A 16,983-nucleotide genomic window follows, 5' to 3' on the forward strand; every position below is an offset into this window, starting at 1 on the left:
CGTGATAAGAAATTTTTAATTTATTTTGCCATCCCAGCTCGAGGGCCCGCTGGCACAGTCCAATATCAATCTACACTTATTCTGCCATCTATCTATGCCGACCCACCACATCGGGTCACCCGCCACTCACAGCTTTGCATCGGCAATTCGTTGCCCTTCGGGCAATTCGCCAACTAAATCACTAATTGTTCTCCGCGCACAGTTTCTAAATCAATGGCACAATACATCGGGTCAAATATATCGGCTGAAGGCAACTCCAAATTGCCAAACCCTTCGCAATAATAAGTACGTGGACGGTTTTCACTAGTATTCACAATATATTTAGAGACTCATTATTTTCTTTACTGATTTTCTAGTGGTAACGAAGGTGTGAAATTTGAGTACTATGCGGTATCAGCTTGTTTTAACCCCAATACTCGCAATTTAAGGACATTTTCTAAATTCCAGGTTGTGGAGTTAAGCAGAACGAGGCCTGAGATTTTGATGCACTGTTATACCTGCATGAAAGGTGCGTACTGCATGCCATTGTTCTCACAGAGAATTGAGCTGCCGACAACCTCCGGACGCTAGAATTTCTCATTTCTGAATTTGCAGCAGGCATGAAGATCGCTGCAAATTCAGAAATGAGAAATTCTGGCGTCCGGAGGTTGTCGTCATTGCCTCTGGTCGCGTTCTCGTCGTGTACATTCGCACTTGGGATACATTCAAGAGTGTGATCATCAAGATCAAGCGAACGTTGGATATTCTTCACGAAGAGGAGCTGAACCTTTACCACGCGCGTGTAAACAGGAGTTAGTTGCGCTCGGATGACAGGATCATCAAGAAACTAGCATGCGTCGCCATTCCTGGCAATATCATAGACGTGATCGCAGACTCCAAGAACAAGATCAAGACTCCTGACCAGGTACTGCAGCAGGAATATCCCCCTGATGTGATTCATCTTCTCATCGAAGCGTTGCGGTCTCGCTCGTTGGCGTGTGCTTCGCGTACTGATACGCGTTTACCTATTCCTAATATGTGGTTTTGCTTTCCAGTAACGCTTGCTGAGATATCTACGCGGGTGACACTTTTGTTTGCGACACTGAGCGCCATCTTTAGCGCTTTGATGTCGTGTTTCGGCATAAACAAGGTTGACTCTAGCTCGTCTGTAGCTGGCGTACTCGGCTGATTACTACAGCTTATACGTGCGCGAACGTGCATGAGGAGTTGTAAGATTAACTGTAACTTGAATTAAATATACTCGAGTCAGTAACACGCCCATATCAAATCCAGGTACGGAAATTGAAATATTTTTTCGACCGATGTAACTCCACTAGTTCCAAACATTTCTAACGATCAATAGCTTAAAAAGAAGCACATGACACAACTCTTTCGATTCATGCGGTTAAATCACGATTCAAACGCCTTGTATTGTTTGACACGGTCCCAACTGAAAACTGCGTTGTTTCCAACATATTGTTCCTCCTCAATATGCTATTATCTATGGCAGGGCCTGGTCAACAGCTGAGCTCCGTCTACACGTACTTCGCTGTTTGCGTGAAATATGCTGTTTTCTATCAATAGGATTCTTGGTTTTGTGTGGACCACTCGTCGCGGTGACCCACTTAAACTGTAGCCATTGGTGTGCCTGACACCAAAGCAGGAATAGTAGTAGTAATTGTATAATAATAGCAGTAGTGCGAATACTACTACCAGTAGATGTAGTAGTAGTGGTTAATACAGTGATAGTAATATAATTATAATTTTTTATTTGTAGTAGTAGTACAACGCCGGACAGAATGCAACTGCCACTTACTTTATGGAAACACCTGTCAGATAGCGAAATCCTTTTTTCCTCAAGCTTTGCGTCAGCAACGAATTACGAGGAGGCAGCTGTATTTTTATAGCTGGTGTTGAGCGCCTTGTTGAACGCTTTCGTGACTGTGTTGGCCTCGATTGATTCCCATGCCGAAATTACTCGCTTGATCGTTGCTAGCCGTTTCTCCTTTGCAGTTGTAGCTAGCCTTTTCAGTCAACCACAAAGCCTTCAGCTTCGCCTTCAAAGGCCCCATGATGCCTACGTCTAATGGTTGGCATAGGGATGTAGAGGTTTTTTTGGCAGTGGCTGGAGCACTGCCATGAGCTCCTCCGAGACTCGTAATGGCAGACTCCTCTGCGTGCTGCAGCGCCGAATCGGCTGGTGGGGAGTTCGAGATGGGGCGCAGTGGCGAGTCAACTGCGGGCGGCTCTGGGGGAGGCTCTGACGGGGCCTCCATTTTACGAAGTGACTGGCACAGAAATAGCGGCTCTATGAGCGAAACAAAACCAGTACAAGAGAACTGTATGGAAACGTGGGTTGTATTGCAGCCGCACGGGTGGGCCAAAAGCCTTGAGCCTAACGTCTCGATAAAGATGACCGTGTTCGACCAATGCGAGATTCGAAGCGAATGAAGTGTAAAATGAAGCTGATTGTCAGGGCAGTGTCAATTCAAGACCCAGAAGGTCGGTGGGAAGTTGTTCACACTCGAAACGGTAGTCATCTCCACAACTATCCTGAGTCTGTGGACGCTCGCGTACATGTGTGTCACCGTTAATGGGCTGCCGCAAGTGAACGCACGAAAGAGTCAGCGTTTCGGTGCGGTTCATAGTGAAAGCTCAGACTGCTGCCAGTGCGTATGTAGCTGGCATTAGAACAACGCTACTACAAGCACATCCCAACTCGTTCGTGACCCCGAAGATGTCGCCAACACCAGAAACGCTGTGAAAAGTCGGGAGCTGGCTACTCAAACCGCGATGGAGGCACTGTTTGTTGAACGGTCTAACAAAGGATTCTTCTACCGCTACGACATCAACCCCGTGACTCAACAGCTCCGTAACTAGTTCTGGGCTCGCCCAGAAACCGCGGGATTGGACCGATACAACAACGATATCGTTGTAGTGGATTGGACGCAAAAGACCAACAAATTCAAGATTCCGGTATTCCCTATCATCGCGCCGACTGGTTTTAACAGTTGCCCTGTGTTGGTTACCAGGTGAGCAACAAAATGACTGTGTGGACTCCCAACAAGCTGCGACTGTTCCTAATCGAGACAGATGTGGGTCTTCCTGGTGTCATTCTCTCGGATCGCGATCAAGCTTGTATGAATGCAGTGGATCGTGGGTTAGGCGGGATACCAGCCTTGGTGTGCGGTTGGCATATGAGCAAGAATGCTGAGGCAATCGCTCGTAAGCTTCTCGGCCAAATCGAAGTAACGAATCCCTTCACGGGGGGGGGGGGGGGGGTTACAAAGGAAAATACGACGCTTTCTTGGAGCTACTGTCGATGCCTAGATAGAGGCCGACTTCGAGACATTTCGCAAAGAATTGAAATCCCACAGCATGTACTTGGCTAATAATGTTGACACGAATTGGTTTAGGTACAAGGAGAGGATAGTCCGGGCTTGGACTGATCAATACCCTCGCTTTGGTGTTCGTGACAACTGACAGGTAGAGAGTGCACACGCAAAATGCAAAACCTGGGTTCGCAACAGCCGCGGTGCTTTTGCCTTGGTGGCACGGAGCCGCGTCCGACACTCGGCTCGTAGCACTGTGATCACCCCGTTTCTCCTGCAACCTAGCCGTTATGTCGCGGTGGTGGGTATCATTAGCATGTGCACACTGACTGAGATCGAGAAGCTCTGGAAGGATGCACGCAAGATTGGCCACAACCAAATTGAAAGTGACATTTGCTCCTGAACGTTTAAGGTTGTGCACTGCTGATCCTGTCTACATGATATCATCAAAAACATCGAGTCTAAGGGTCGGCTCAGATTACTCCCTCAGTATTTCGCAAAGCATTTGTGGATCAATCGGTGTCAATAATAACTAGATTCAACGAGTGTTGGAACCAGCGACGCTGGGAAGTGGCACACACCAGTCCAACACGTCGCAGGTCTTATTGTGCTAAAGTTGGGTCGAACAGTACGAAACGAGATCCAACAAATAGCGAAAGGGCGGGTGGATTTGAACCACCCTGCCACACCTCCGGCATCTTTTCCTCGGACATTTTCTGATTACAACTACAACTTCGATTACGGCAAAAAAGCAACATATTTTACAAGGCGTCCAATCGTGTATTAACCGTAATCTTAACCAAACTCAACGGGGCATCCCACACTACAAATTTGTGTGAGGACGCGAAATGTGGGTCCGATACCAGCTCGCAATCTTGTAGGACGTACCACACAATTTGCAGACTCGAGGTTCTCCCGGCGCATTTTTTTCACACTTACTCTTCAACTTATTTTTGCACCCTGTGGGTTTACCGACCAACAAAATTGGTTCATATCCTTTTAGAAAGCTTCAGTGTTTGAAGCCACAATTTTGTTCTCGTATGTTCGAGGCAATGCACTAGAGACCTCATCAGGCTCCCACATTGACTTTCTGTACGTCACGTAACATTGCAGACGGTAGTTGACGGTCGTGTACGGCATACCGTTGTGGTCGATATCGAGACTGCGCCCTGAACTTGGCGTCGTGCTCGCCGCCATCGCGTTCAAACACACTTGCAACCACGCGTTTCGGTCAATTTAAGGAGCGCAGCTAGCCCTTTGTCGTGTAGACCAAGGTAGACTACTTGATAGCCGCGGTCAAGAAGTATGGGCTAGCTTGGGGAGGACGTCATTGCGATGTGAGACGGAAAGTCTCAAGTGGCACGGAAAGGCTTATAATAGTCAGGCGGAGTGAGACATAAAGGATGTTTTGAGACGGGAAGCACAACCATAGATATGCGAACTGGGACGGAACGGGTATTTTGAGACGGAAAGGCGCGGCTGTATATTATGTGAAGTACACGTGTCAGCAACGGTCAAGGCTGTTCGTTTTCTGAAATGGCATTGCTCATCAGCGGATTTGTTCCCAATGACCGCAGAATTCATCCCATATCAGCAACACAGGTTCCGCCATGTTTGCACGTGTTGCAAAATGGAATCTAAAAAAATTCGATTGAGCGTTCGCAGTTTCACTATCCTGAATATAAATAGTTTGTGATTACATAAAGTACTGCAATAAAGCAAGGTGACAAAGATACTTTTATTGTTACCGGAAACTTAACCGACATCTCATTTTGAATATGTCGTTGATGCATTTCCACAGCCTCACTCCGGACCCACGACGAAGTCTGGTATTCTGCTCTCTAATTGCCGGGATCTTATACGGATTTGTTTTTAACACCACCAACGGCAGCAACTTTGTTCCATTTGAGTCCGCCAAGAGCACGATGGTAGTGCGTTCCTTGTGCACAGCGCATCCAAACCGCTTTAGCCCTTTCTTGACGATTGTCCTGGTAGAGATATACTAAAACAAAGCAGCTATTCACAGACATATTAGTTTGAATTCATTGAAACAAAATATAATGTCATACCTGTCAGATATTAGCAGATGTCAGTGACAGACAAAGGAAAACAGTAGTCATTATTATTATTATTATCATTAAACCTCTCTGCTACTAATTCTCTCGGTGGGGCGCGCTGCCTGGGATTTCATGCGCTCGGGCCTTTTGCGTCCTTTCGCAGATTGGCACAGTCTAACAAAGTCGAACGTCTCCATCTCAAAGCCGATCTTTACCTACCCAGGTAGGTTCTTTGCTGTCTCCCAGGTGAGTTCTGCGTAGCCAACCCATTAAATCAGATCGATCGCCCACGATTTCACCCAAGCGCTTGCAGGATAACCTCTGCACTTCGAATAAATCTTGTCCTCGGCCTCGCCGGGTGATACTCCCGAAGAGGCCGGTTTCAGTACGCGGCGCGTATATGTTTGTTCGGACTTCTTCAGCGATTGGAGGGCGAGATAGAAGGTTCTTGTTCACCTTCAAGCGACAGAACGATCTGTCGAGTTTACGTTGCATGTTTCTCGTATACTCCTTCCTCTTGCTGGCTTATGGCAATGCAAATGCACCAGCGACCATCGCGCAGGTGGCCGTCAAGCCGTAGTATGTGATGCGTGCACATCACAACTCCTATCTAGACTAAAATAATCATTCATCCGAAGCTGTTATTTTCATTTGAAACTGATCGCCACTTTTGTTGGAGCTTATTGTCGTTTTTATGATAGAGGCCGATTGAGCTGTGTCATAGAGATGTATCGCTTCCTCCAACTTTACGTCTTTTATCACCAACTGTTGGTACGAGTTACTTGGAACACTACTCTATTAAGTTATCCGAGTAGATTGTTCGAAACGTCGGCAAATGTATCAAAATTTCAGCCAAGCTCTGCCTTTAAAACAGGCTATTTTCAGAAATATTGAGGCAATTTGTTTTTTCTAGCTGAAAAAAGAATATTTAAATGTATATGTAAATATGAATATAAATGTAAATGTACGTGTAAATGCTTGTTGCCTGGTAGTTAAGAACAATAATCGGTATTGAGTCTTTTTTGCCCATTACTGGAGCGCATTTTTCGCTTGCTTCTCTCTTGTGCTTGGGTCTGGGACCTGGAGTTTTCCGATACGTGCCGGCTCTGCTTGAAGCTCTGGCATACGTAGTGAAGTGTTGATTGTCAAAGTTACGATCGTGGGCCAGGGGGGGGGGGGGCGGGGGCGTGTAGGTCTAGCGAAAGTGAGCGGACGACATACGCGTTGCGCCATAAAGGTCTTTGATACGTTTCTTGTCTTAAGTGGCAGCACAAATCGCATTGATGCATGCGAAACCTTCGTACTGCCAGCCCGCACAGGTGCACTCCGTCTCCCGCAAATTCACAAGACGCCACGTGCGACTGTACCATGTCTCGATCGGGGTCCGAGGTGTTGAACCAAACACGCCCCATCCATTAGCGAAATTATCACACATCTTGGAAGCCGCAGTATAAGCTGTTTTTTGCAAAATCGGCATGAGATCAGTCTCCGTTCGAGAACGCGCCCGGTTGGAAGCCATCTGACGCTTTTCGGAAGTCAGCGCTCAAATGTCTAAAGTCTATGCTGAACGCGTCTAGCGGCTTGTTGCTACGACGATTGGTTCCAAGCCAATTGTTCGCTTGTTCCGATAGTTTAACGTGGTTGCGTATAATGATGACCCTGGCACTATTTAGGGATGGCTACACAAGGTCACACCCCTGAGTAGTGGCCCAACAGACCTCAGAGCCAACCGATACATTATATATAGGATAAAATATAGGAAACTTCGGACCTGTGTGCAGACAAAATCTGTACCAATTCATAAATACAGTCAGTCTTAGATTTACCGTAATTCATATCAATCCTTTCCCTTGGCCAGAAACACGTGAACTACTGTTCACTGAGCGTTTGTTTACTCTCGAAAACACACACTTCCTCTGTGTAAGATGCTCGTGTGCCCCGTCACAGAGAGGTTCGGCGTGATGTGGTAGTTCAAAACCCTCCTGAAATTCGTACTTCACCCAGTGTTTGCGGTCGATCGTGTCCAGGTACTCAGCTGCCTTGGGATTCGATGTTTTCACTTCGGAGCGGAACATATTGTAGCCGTTGTCTCAATCACTGCGAGAAGTTAGCAAACGATCCGTCTATCGTCAATCGAAAGTTTTGCCACGCTTCGATGGATGTTATCCGTTATTTGTTGAAGGTAAACCTGGTGAATCGCGTTTGGGAACAAGTCGACAATCGCAGATAACAAGCCCTTCTGACGGTCCGACAATGCTGTGAAGCGGTCTGCACCAGTCGAAGACTTGCAGCAGCCCATGAGCCATCGCCACTGGTCGTAATTTCCTGTGGGGACCAACGCGAAACCTACGGGAATTAAATGATTGTTGAAGTTCTTGGTCGTCGCAACAATAACAACACCGCAATTGTTCATTTCCTCGTTGATGTGGGCAGCGTCAAAACCGATCAAATGTTTGAACATTTTCAGGATATGGACTCTCGAAGCTTCCACTTCGCTACTTCTCCTTCTCATAGCCACAGCCACGGCGACTACTTCAATCAGACCGCACGCACCTCTTCGCCTCGATCCTCGGCGAAGCATTCGATCTCCCTCCTTCCTCGCTCTTCGTCCAGTCGCCGAATGTCGACACCGCTTCCACCCGGGCCAGGAACTCCACGAAACCGTCGTCCAGCACCTCAACTCAGGTCCCGGCTTATACTCCGTCGATGACTGCTTATCCAGTTCACCCTTGTTCACCTGTTCATCATGAATCCACCTGCTGGTCGACCGGCAGTCTCGCAGAGGACGGTTGACGGTACTCCCGAGATGGTAGCCACCGTTCCTACTCGTGACATCCTCTCCGGCTGAAGATGGGCGCCCTCGTCGATCCGCTTTTTGTCCACTCGCTTCTCGGTTGGCACGCAGCGCTCGACGCTCCGTTTGCAGTCTACGCAACGTCCTCACAGGATTCATTTCTCCCACACAACCATCGGCACACCAGAACGCCTCACTTAGACGCTCGGCTTGTTCCAGCTCATCGAGATCCCGTTGCCACACAGCATAGCGTGTCCGACCCCATCTTGGCGGGCGACAACTCGCCGACACAAGTCTCGTACCAGCGTAGCAAATGACTGACTAAAGCAGTCACCATGGCCACGCCGCTAGCCATCAACACGCCCTCATCCAGCAAGAAATCTCCATTCGCCGCAATACCGACGGACCACCAGTAGTTCATCGCGAACAAAAGGGTTCCAATGCCCAATACACCTAGGCAAACCGATTCAAACACATCGTAGATATACACTACAGTGTAGAATGCAGCGTAGCCTAGCAGGGCCGTGACCATCCAAAACTCACGGCACACACAGCACGCACGGTCGGATATTCTCCGCCCTTCAGCTTTGACCCCGTCCAGTACTTCACTGACGACCACCATCCTAACTCCAGGACGGCCGGCAAGAAGACACACCACAATGAATGATAGGCCTCGATCTACTTATGTCGACCAAGTCTTCCCGGTGCTCTAGTTCTCACGGGTCGCCACGAAGCCTGTCGTCAACATCCTCCTTTATACCGGAAATCGCACTGGAACTCAATGCGAACCCCTTTGAAAGTGGAAAAACCTACATGGTCTTCCCGGTTAGGGTACCTGCCGATCGGTTGTGTAGCGGCCGCATCTCGGCCAACAGTGTTAAAAACTGAATATTTTGTGTAGCGCTCCACAGGGTCCTCGGGGGAGGGGGCTCGACACAATGCGCATGGGTGAAGCAAATGTTCGGCGTGTGGTTGTGCGTAAAATTGACCTTGGTGGGTTTTCCATTCCCTGTCCAATCCGAACACATTGAAGAAAAATGAACATTCCACCTAATCGGTCGGCGGTTCTCGATCGAAAAATTCTTTCCCGTTCCGAGTTGTTTTCGTGACACTGGTGTGCTTTACCAAGATTTGGAAGACACAGTTGACCGCCAGTTCTCTACAGCACTCCCGTAGTAGTTTCTGGGACGGAAAAATGTCGCGTGACAGGTTAGCTTGGCGATTGTAGACACATCTGTACTCCGGGTTCGCGGCGTTGGTGCGACATTTTCGCGTAGAATTTCCATCTCGAGCAATACGAAGGTCAGACTGGTCGACTTGAAATGGCACCCTGCCATTATTTTCGGACGGAAATGCTGTTGGCGCTACCATTTCAGGAATGAGGACAATGTAAGATCTTCATGAATCGAGTCTATGTCTTGGAACACCTTCAGTATGCTACATTTAACGACGGTACTGTTTGTTAGTTATAATTCAAGCCACATCCCCCAAGTTGAAATTGGGCACATCTCCATTACTGAGAATTTTCAGCGTAGATTGTACCATTGGTACAGCTTACAATCACATTTCGAGCAACATACATCCTCCGTTTTTTAGGACGATCTCAAATGGCGGTTGGGCGCGCCTATATGTCAACGTGATACTTCGTTTCATAAAGCGTGACTATGGATTTCGATATTTGGACCACGAAATGGCGTCAAAATTTTTTGTAAGTGTGAAACAATGTACCATGAGACTGTCTTTCACATGCTCTTTGATAGATTCATATAATCAGATATTCTTCTCGTCGGTATGCCGCGGGGGTGAAACTCCGCATGTGATTCATCAAATATCTGCGTAAGGTAAAATGCCAAACCTGGCACGGTGCCAATTCGTGGCACGACTTATACTTTTTGCCAATGACATATCCCTATTTCGTCAATCTCGTTGCCTATTGGCTACTCTCTTTTTGGATCAGTTGCTGGCACTCTTTTGAGGGCTGTGATAATTTTTAAGATGTCTAATTATAACATAGAGGACATTTGGATTCAGTGCCCACACGCCACACACTTCTCGAGCGCCAAGATGGGGGAAGAGAAGGAGAGCTACAACCAAGAAGACGTGGATCTGGCGCTGGCACGTGTCGCCGCCGGTGAGAAGAAGGCTGCGGTGGTGAGGACATCACCGGTGCCTTTGCGCACACTCTTCCAGCTCGTCAAGAGGGCTGCTGACGGTGGCAGCATTGTACTATCGCGGCCAGGCCCAAAGCCCGTAATGCCGGCAGAGCCGGAGCGCGATTTGGCTGAGTGGATCGCTGCCATGCAGCGGTGCGGCATGCCTGTCGGCCGGCGGGACATCATTGCAAAGGCGAGCGCTACGCTCGCTGTTGCCACTGGGCGGGTCATGCCCACCCGGGCTACACCTACAAGGATACTGACTGGCGGTTGGTACCGCCGTTTTCTCCAGCGCCACCCCTTCCTCAGCAACCGGATTGTGCAGTGTATTGCGCGCGTGCGCAACGCAGTGGACGAGGACGGCGTGGCCACGCTGTTCTACACCTTGGCGAAGCTGTTCGTCGAGCTGAAGATCGACGCCGCGCGTATCTTTAACATGGACAAAAAGTCGCTCATGCCAAAGACCGCGCGGCGGAAAGTCGTCGCTGTGCGCGGCTCAGCCAACGTCTGGCGCAAGGAGACGAAGACAAGCTTCCACATGACTGTGGTGGGTGCGGTAAGTGCTAATGGCGCAACGGTACCCCCTCTCGTTGTCGTGCCAGGCGTGCGGGTTTTCAAGGAAGACATAGCGGCGCTGAATATAAAGGGGGCGGTGATTACGGGCCCCCAAAAGGCTTTAGTAACACGAAGATCTTTGTGCAATGGCTAGCCTTTTTCGGAGGCAGCACCGCCCACCTCCCGAAGCCAGTGGTGTTGACCGTGGACAGCAGTGCGACGCATATTGCTCCAGGAAAGCGGCGATGGTGTATACCTTTGTAATCACCAGCTTCTAACCATGTCGGTTTTAACGGGATATTGTGATACATAGGCGGCTGAGATCTGTGTCGAGTACGGCATCATGCTCGTTGCGTTGCCAGCAAATGCGACGCACCTCTTCCAGCCCCTGGACGTCGCATTGTTCAAGCCATACAAGGACTGTGTCCATGACCTTATGCTAGAGCGGCTTTGCGCCATCAGCAATCCTGTGATCAGGAAGACGACAGCGATTGGGATGGCGTGCACCGCTTACCGGCGTGCCCTCATGGACAAGCCTTCAAGCGCCGTTAATGGCTTTAGAGAGTGCGACATGTGGCCGCTGTCTATGGTGCAGCTCAAGGCACGCTTGGCCTTATATAAGGGCGGCGGGGCCAAGGGCGAGATTGGCACCGCGGACTGGTTGAAGCAACGAGAGGCTGTCATCGATGAAGTCCGTACTGAGATTCTTTTTCTTCCACCTGTCCCTGTTACAGGAAAGAAGAGGAAGCGCTCGACTGCGGACGTTGCCGGGCGGCTTGTTACGAAAGAGCGGTTGCTAGCAGGTAGTCGAAATCGTGCCACTAATTGGTCCGGCCAAAATTGGTAACAAATAGATGCTTGGGTTGAGTACGGCATAATTTCGTTGTCAACAGTGATAATGAACAGCGAAAATACGCATCATAAAGCTTTTGCATTATAGTTCGCTGTAGTATGAAGCCGGGCGTTATCTTTTGCGGTCTACTGTGCGTTTTCGAGTGATTTCTGGTGTGAATCGAAACCGCGCCACGATTGGCATTTTACCTTACTTACCCACTACTGTGTTTTGAAGGTCAACGAACCTAACGGGTCAACACTATGTGCTGACTGCGGGTGGACAGTTGCAGTATTATACAGACTACAGGGCATTTCCAGTACATAAGTACATGTGTAAGGAAATTCCTCTTGGTTTGCTAGTAGAGCACTTATCCGTTTTCATAACGAGTAATACTGATTTTGTTCGAACAGTTTTCCGATAAGTCCAAATACATTATCAATAATTGTTCACAATAAAATGTGTTGTTTTGTGATCTTTGGATGTTGGATCGCAGTTCCTTCCTGGCTGCTCCTCGCCCACCTTCACCTCGTTGTTCATGCGGAAGCGCTGCCAGTCATGTACCTTGGAGTGTAGCGATGTGAGCCAGGGCGACTTGCGCGCCAGCCATAGCGCACCTTGGCCTGGCGATCGGCGATGGCCATGATCGTGGTTTCGTACAACTTGTTGTCGGTGTCCGGGGCCTCTACCATCTAAGGTTGGCTTTCCACTGCTCTAGAGTCTCAGGGACAGGTCCTCTTCCTTCCTCTCGAGGACGGCGGCGTGACAGCAGCCGATGTGGCCGTGACTAGTGCTTACCGCCAGGTGCCGCCCCATGGTGGGAAAAGCTTAAATAAATGTAGTAAAGGACATTTCCCATTTACGCTGGCTTACCTTTATGTTTGCTGCTGCAATGGATTTCATCTGGCATCTTCTCACTTACATCTACACCTACGAGGATGGCAAGTATTGAGAACGTGGATGGAAGTGTCCGCAGCATGTTTACCTGAAGGAAAGACTACATGTGCAACGAACATGTCGGGTTTGAGTCCAGCTACGGATGCAAATTAGATATCAATTAAAAAAAACGCGATAAAGTTTATTTTACAAAAGAAGTGTTCTGTTGTCTTCGCGACCCTAGCACATGTATCCTTGTACGCATCATCTTTCCTGCTCATTCACCCACTTACCATGAGCCTCAACTACAACAATAACAACAACAACAACAGCAGCAGCTGCAGGAAGCGAACTTTTTCCTGTTGTTGCGAGATCATCGCTGATCTACGCGACCACCCTGACACTGCGACGAACTGACCCGTCAAGTCAGCATGATCCAGAACTCCCTCCGCCGTCTTGTACGTATAGGCCCCGAGCTCGACCGCGCCGACGGCTACTATGCTAACGCTGAAGATGACGACTGCCAACGCACTCCGGAGTTTGTCGCTCAAATGGACGAGTCGAAAGTTGAATCAGATACTGATTCTGATCAACCCAGCCAATCATCAGGCGGAGAAGAAGAAGTCGTGCCTATCAGACGAACGGTTCGATTTCCGATCGGGGATGGTTCCAAGATGTAGTGGGCCTACTTTGACTCACTATATAAGCTTACACGTTGCGCTACGTGTGAGGAAGTGGTAGATTAGTTTTAATTATTGCCGCTTTCACTAATTTTGCCACCCTATCAGGACTTCGTAACCGGACTTTGAGTATAATAATCGTGGTGCTAAAGTCAGCTTATGAAACGGCAAATCAGACGTCGAGTCAAATAACTTTAGTCTTCAGAACTACTTTACATAGACAGATGCAAGAGCTCCTCTCTGGGCAGAAGAAGGCACGATGCCTAGTACGGCTCGTTGCTGCTTTACGCTAAAAAAAAAAGTGAACGACTGAGTAGTTGCCGTGACAAGGGATGAGTGACTCGATTTGATTTCACAGTCGTATGTCATTGTAAGCGAGAAAACCCCGAATGGCCGGGTGATTCGCGGCATCCGGACTTTCTCGTCCTCTAAGGACTGCTAAATTGCCTCTAATCTGAGTTTGAACTTGAGCACATACCATAGCAAATCCAACCCAACACTCTAGTCTCGTCTATCTTATTCCCAGTTTAATACATCGACATGGACAAAAGGAGTGAAAGGCACAATAGAATAAAATGTACTTGAGTCCTCAAGTGTAATTTAAACTAAACAAAGACACCGAACTAACTAGATTAGGGTAAAATGAGAACTGTATTGTTAGTGAATAGATCTTCCTCCTATATCTGCTAAAACTGTTTATCATCTATGAAAGGGTTGACAGCGGCTGGCTGTCAGAGCCCCGCCAATATGCACGTCTCTAATTGCTAGAAAGATGCTGCTTTCTACCAATAGGATCTTTGGGAGTGTGTGGACCACACATTGTGGTGGCCCACTTCAATGTATTCATTGGTGTGACTTACACCAAGGTGAGGAAGTATCTAAAACTTTTAACAGATATTTGATCTGTTAAAAATCACAAGTGGCTTGTAGCCACTTGTGCGTGTAACCCCGTTACACCATCCCCCCTTAAGGTTAGACGCGCGGGGTCCCCGCACGTCAATCTCTGAATTGACCATTCGTCAATTCTCCGCGTTTGGAGAAAAACCCGCGCTCATACAACGATGTGTGCGCCCATGGAGAAGGACCCGAAGGCGGTGGAGAGTAATCTCTCCATCGACCAATACTACGAGCGCCAATCGGAGAAGTACGGTGACGTCGTCGACTTCGTCGACGACGACGAAGACGTGGAGGACGAGAAAGGCTCGTCCTCAAAGCGCAAGGAATCAGTGTCGAGCGAATCGCTCGATCCTCATGCTAAGAACATTCGCCCGCGTGAAGGGGACGAATCGGACGCTTCGAGTTCGAAGCGTTCGCGAACTGAGAGCGATGCCCCACTCGCTTCCGCTGGGGCTATCAGTTATCCGCGCGCTTCAACTGCAGCGCGTGATTCCAAAGCGCAAAGCTCTCCGCGCGCTGCGCCTGCAGCGTGCGACCCGTGGATGCCGTCCGCGTCCGAGACCTCGGACCGGTATGGGAACTCGGTACCTCCGAATGAGGTGCCGTTATACGTATGCAGCACCATCAAAGATGACGCCGTGGCTGCTGAGCTACCCTTTGATGCGGAAACGCATCAAAGGCTCGATTATTACATCGGACTCTTCCATGAGCTCCGATGGTTTCAAAGCCAGAAGACATCTTCTCGGAGCAAAGTGCCCGAGTGGCAGGTACTTTGTCAAAGATGGAATGTTTTTGTTGAGAACTTGAACAAGAAGCCGAATGCTTGCCGTGAACGGATTAAGCAAGCGCGTGATCGCTTCGAGACGTACTAGAAGCGTGGAAAATTGGAGCAGCTCCACGTTGCTGCGGAGGAGGCTAACGTGACGTGCGCTGTGCCCGAGGGCTATCAGTGCGCGAAGTGTTTTTCGGACGCGGTGCGCTTGAGCGACCGCGACCTGAACAGGTACACGTCGTTCCGTGTGCCCGAGCGTCTCAAAGAGCTCCGTGCTAAGTTCTTTAGCACGTGGCAGCGCTCGTACTACTTCCGCTTCGCCAGCGCGTACTGCTCTTCGTACGCCCTCACCATTTCCGGAACGTCCTCCAGCATGACGTTCCGCGGCTCCCATGTATCTTGATGGGGAGGAATTTTCTCAAGCGAATACGAAAACAAACCCCTTGAGGGTTCGTTTTCGGGATACTATGGTCAACAATCCGCTCAACAATCCAGCGGATTGAGCCGCGGGCGTCACGGATCGGGGGTGTCGGGGTTGGGAACACGCCCCGGGTACGATCAGCCCCGGGCTGATCAATTCGCGCCTCTTCACGACCGAGTGACCGCCGTGGAGCGTCTGCAGGGCGCTGCGTTGACCGCCCTGAGGCAGGAGCTGGCGAACCAGAAGGCTCAGGTCGTGTCGGTCTAGCAGATCGCCTCGAATATCGGGGTCGAGTTGGGGACCCGGATGAAGGTGTTGCTCCGGCACGTCCGCGCGCTGGAGGAGAGGCTGCTCGTCGCCGAGGCCAAGGCTTCCGCTTCTGCCGAGGCTTCGGGTCAGCCGAGCTAGGTGGCTTGTGCTGCAGGTACGGGTTCAGCTGCCCGACGTAAAAGGTCGGATGGAGGCGAATGCTATACGGTATGTCTAGCGTGTAAGCGTTGCCGTGCCGTGCCAACACAGTGAACGGCCCGATGAAGCGCGGAGCAAGCTTGCTTGCTCCCAAATTCGTAACTGCATGTCTAGGCAGGTTTTGTGTAGCTAACAGAACCAATGTACTTTGAATTCATTTATGTTGCCTCTGCCCACATTGTCTGCGTTCAGCTTCTGTTGATCAACAGAAGCTGCTATTGCATCTTGGCCAAAACCGAATTACTGCTTGTCTTTTATTAGTGAAGTCGATTGCATCCGAGCTGAAGTCATTCAGCTCGCTCTCCGCTAGAGGCCCGGCCTCTTTGTGGTTCTTGGTGGTGTCTGGGCCCAGCGCAGACTCGTTCGTCTTGTCTTTATTGTTTGAGGTCTGCGCCCTGCGCAGACTCATGCTTCTTGTTGTTGTTGAGGTCTGCGCAAGGCGCAAACCTTTGCGTTTTGTTTCTCGTTACTGCAGCTGACACTGTGCACGTGCCAGCGGTTTTCTGCGGCTGCTGCATTGCAGTCGTAGATCCCCCCCACTTAAAGTGGGAGTCACCACTCCGAGTAAACTCGGCAGACGTGGATGCCGCATGGCATCCACGTAGAACGGTGTGTGCCTGGTCGAGGCATCCACTGAGTTGTTGATGGCAAACTCTGTCATCGACAAACACTGGCTCCAGTATTGGAACGAGTGAGCGTAGCTCTTCAAAATGTCGATGAGCACGCGGCTCACGCGCTCGGTTTGGCCGTCCGTCTGCGGATGATCCGCAGTCGACATGGAAAGCTGGCTCCCAAGAAGTGTAAACACTTCTTGCCACAGGTGCGCTGTGAAGCGCGGGTCTCTGTCCGACACGATGTCGGTCGGCACGCCATAGTGTTTGAACATCATGTCAACGAACAGACGGGCCGTCTGCTTCGCGGCCACTTCTGCCGGGACCGCAGCAAGATGGTACATCTTGCTGAAGCGGTCGACGAAGACCACAACACCGGTATTCCTTCCGCTGTCTGGGGGAAGACCAATGATGAAGTCCAAAGACATGGACTTCCAACACTCCGGTGGAGTCGGTAGTGGTTGCAAAGGAGCCTACGCGAATGGCGCAGGCTTTACACGTTGAGATACCTCGCAAGCACGGACGTACTTGCGCACCCACTTATACTGGTGGTGCC

At 49.7% G+C, this 16,983-nt stretch overlaps 1 protein-coding gene across 1 annotated transcript; it reads left to right on the forward strand.

Moving 5' to 3' along the window:
- Window positions 1-10,226: 10,226 nt before the first annotated feature.
- IUM83_01129 (uncharacterized protein) lies at window positions 10,227-11,717 on the forward strand (the record flags this gene model as incomplete). Its single annotated transcript, XM_067924960.1, has 2 exons — window positions 10,227-10,871; window positions 11,184-11,717. 2 exons carry the CDS (start codon window positions 10,227-10,229, stop codon window positions 11,715-11,717), a joined length of 1,179 nt encoding a protein of 392 aa, XP_067797308.1.
- Window positions 11,718-16,983: the final 5,266 nt, after the last annotated feature.

This window comes from Phytophthora cinnamomi (genome assembly GCF_018691715.1).
Source record: "Phytophthora cinnamomi strain GKB4 chromosome Unknown Contig14, whole genome shotgun sequence".
NCBI classification, from domain to species: domain Eukaryota; phylum Oomycota; class Peronosporomycetes; order Peronosporales; family Peronosporaceae; genus Phytophthora; species Phytophthora cinnamomi.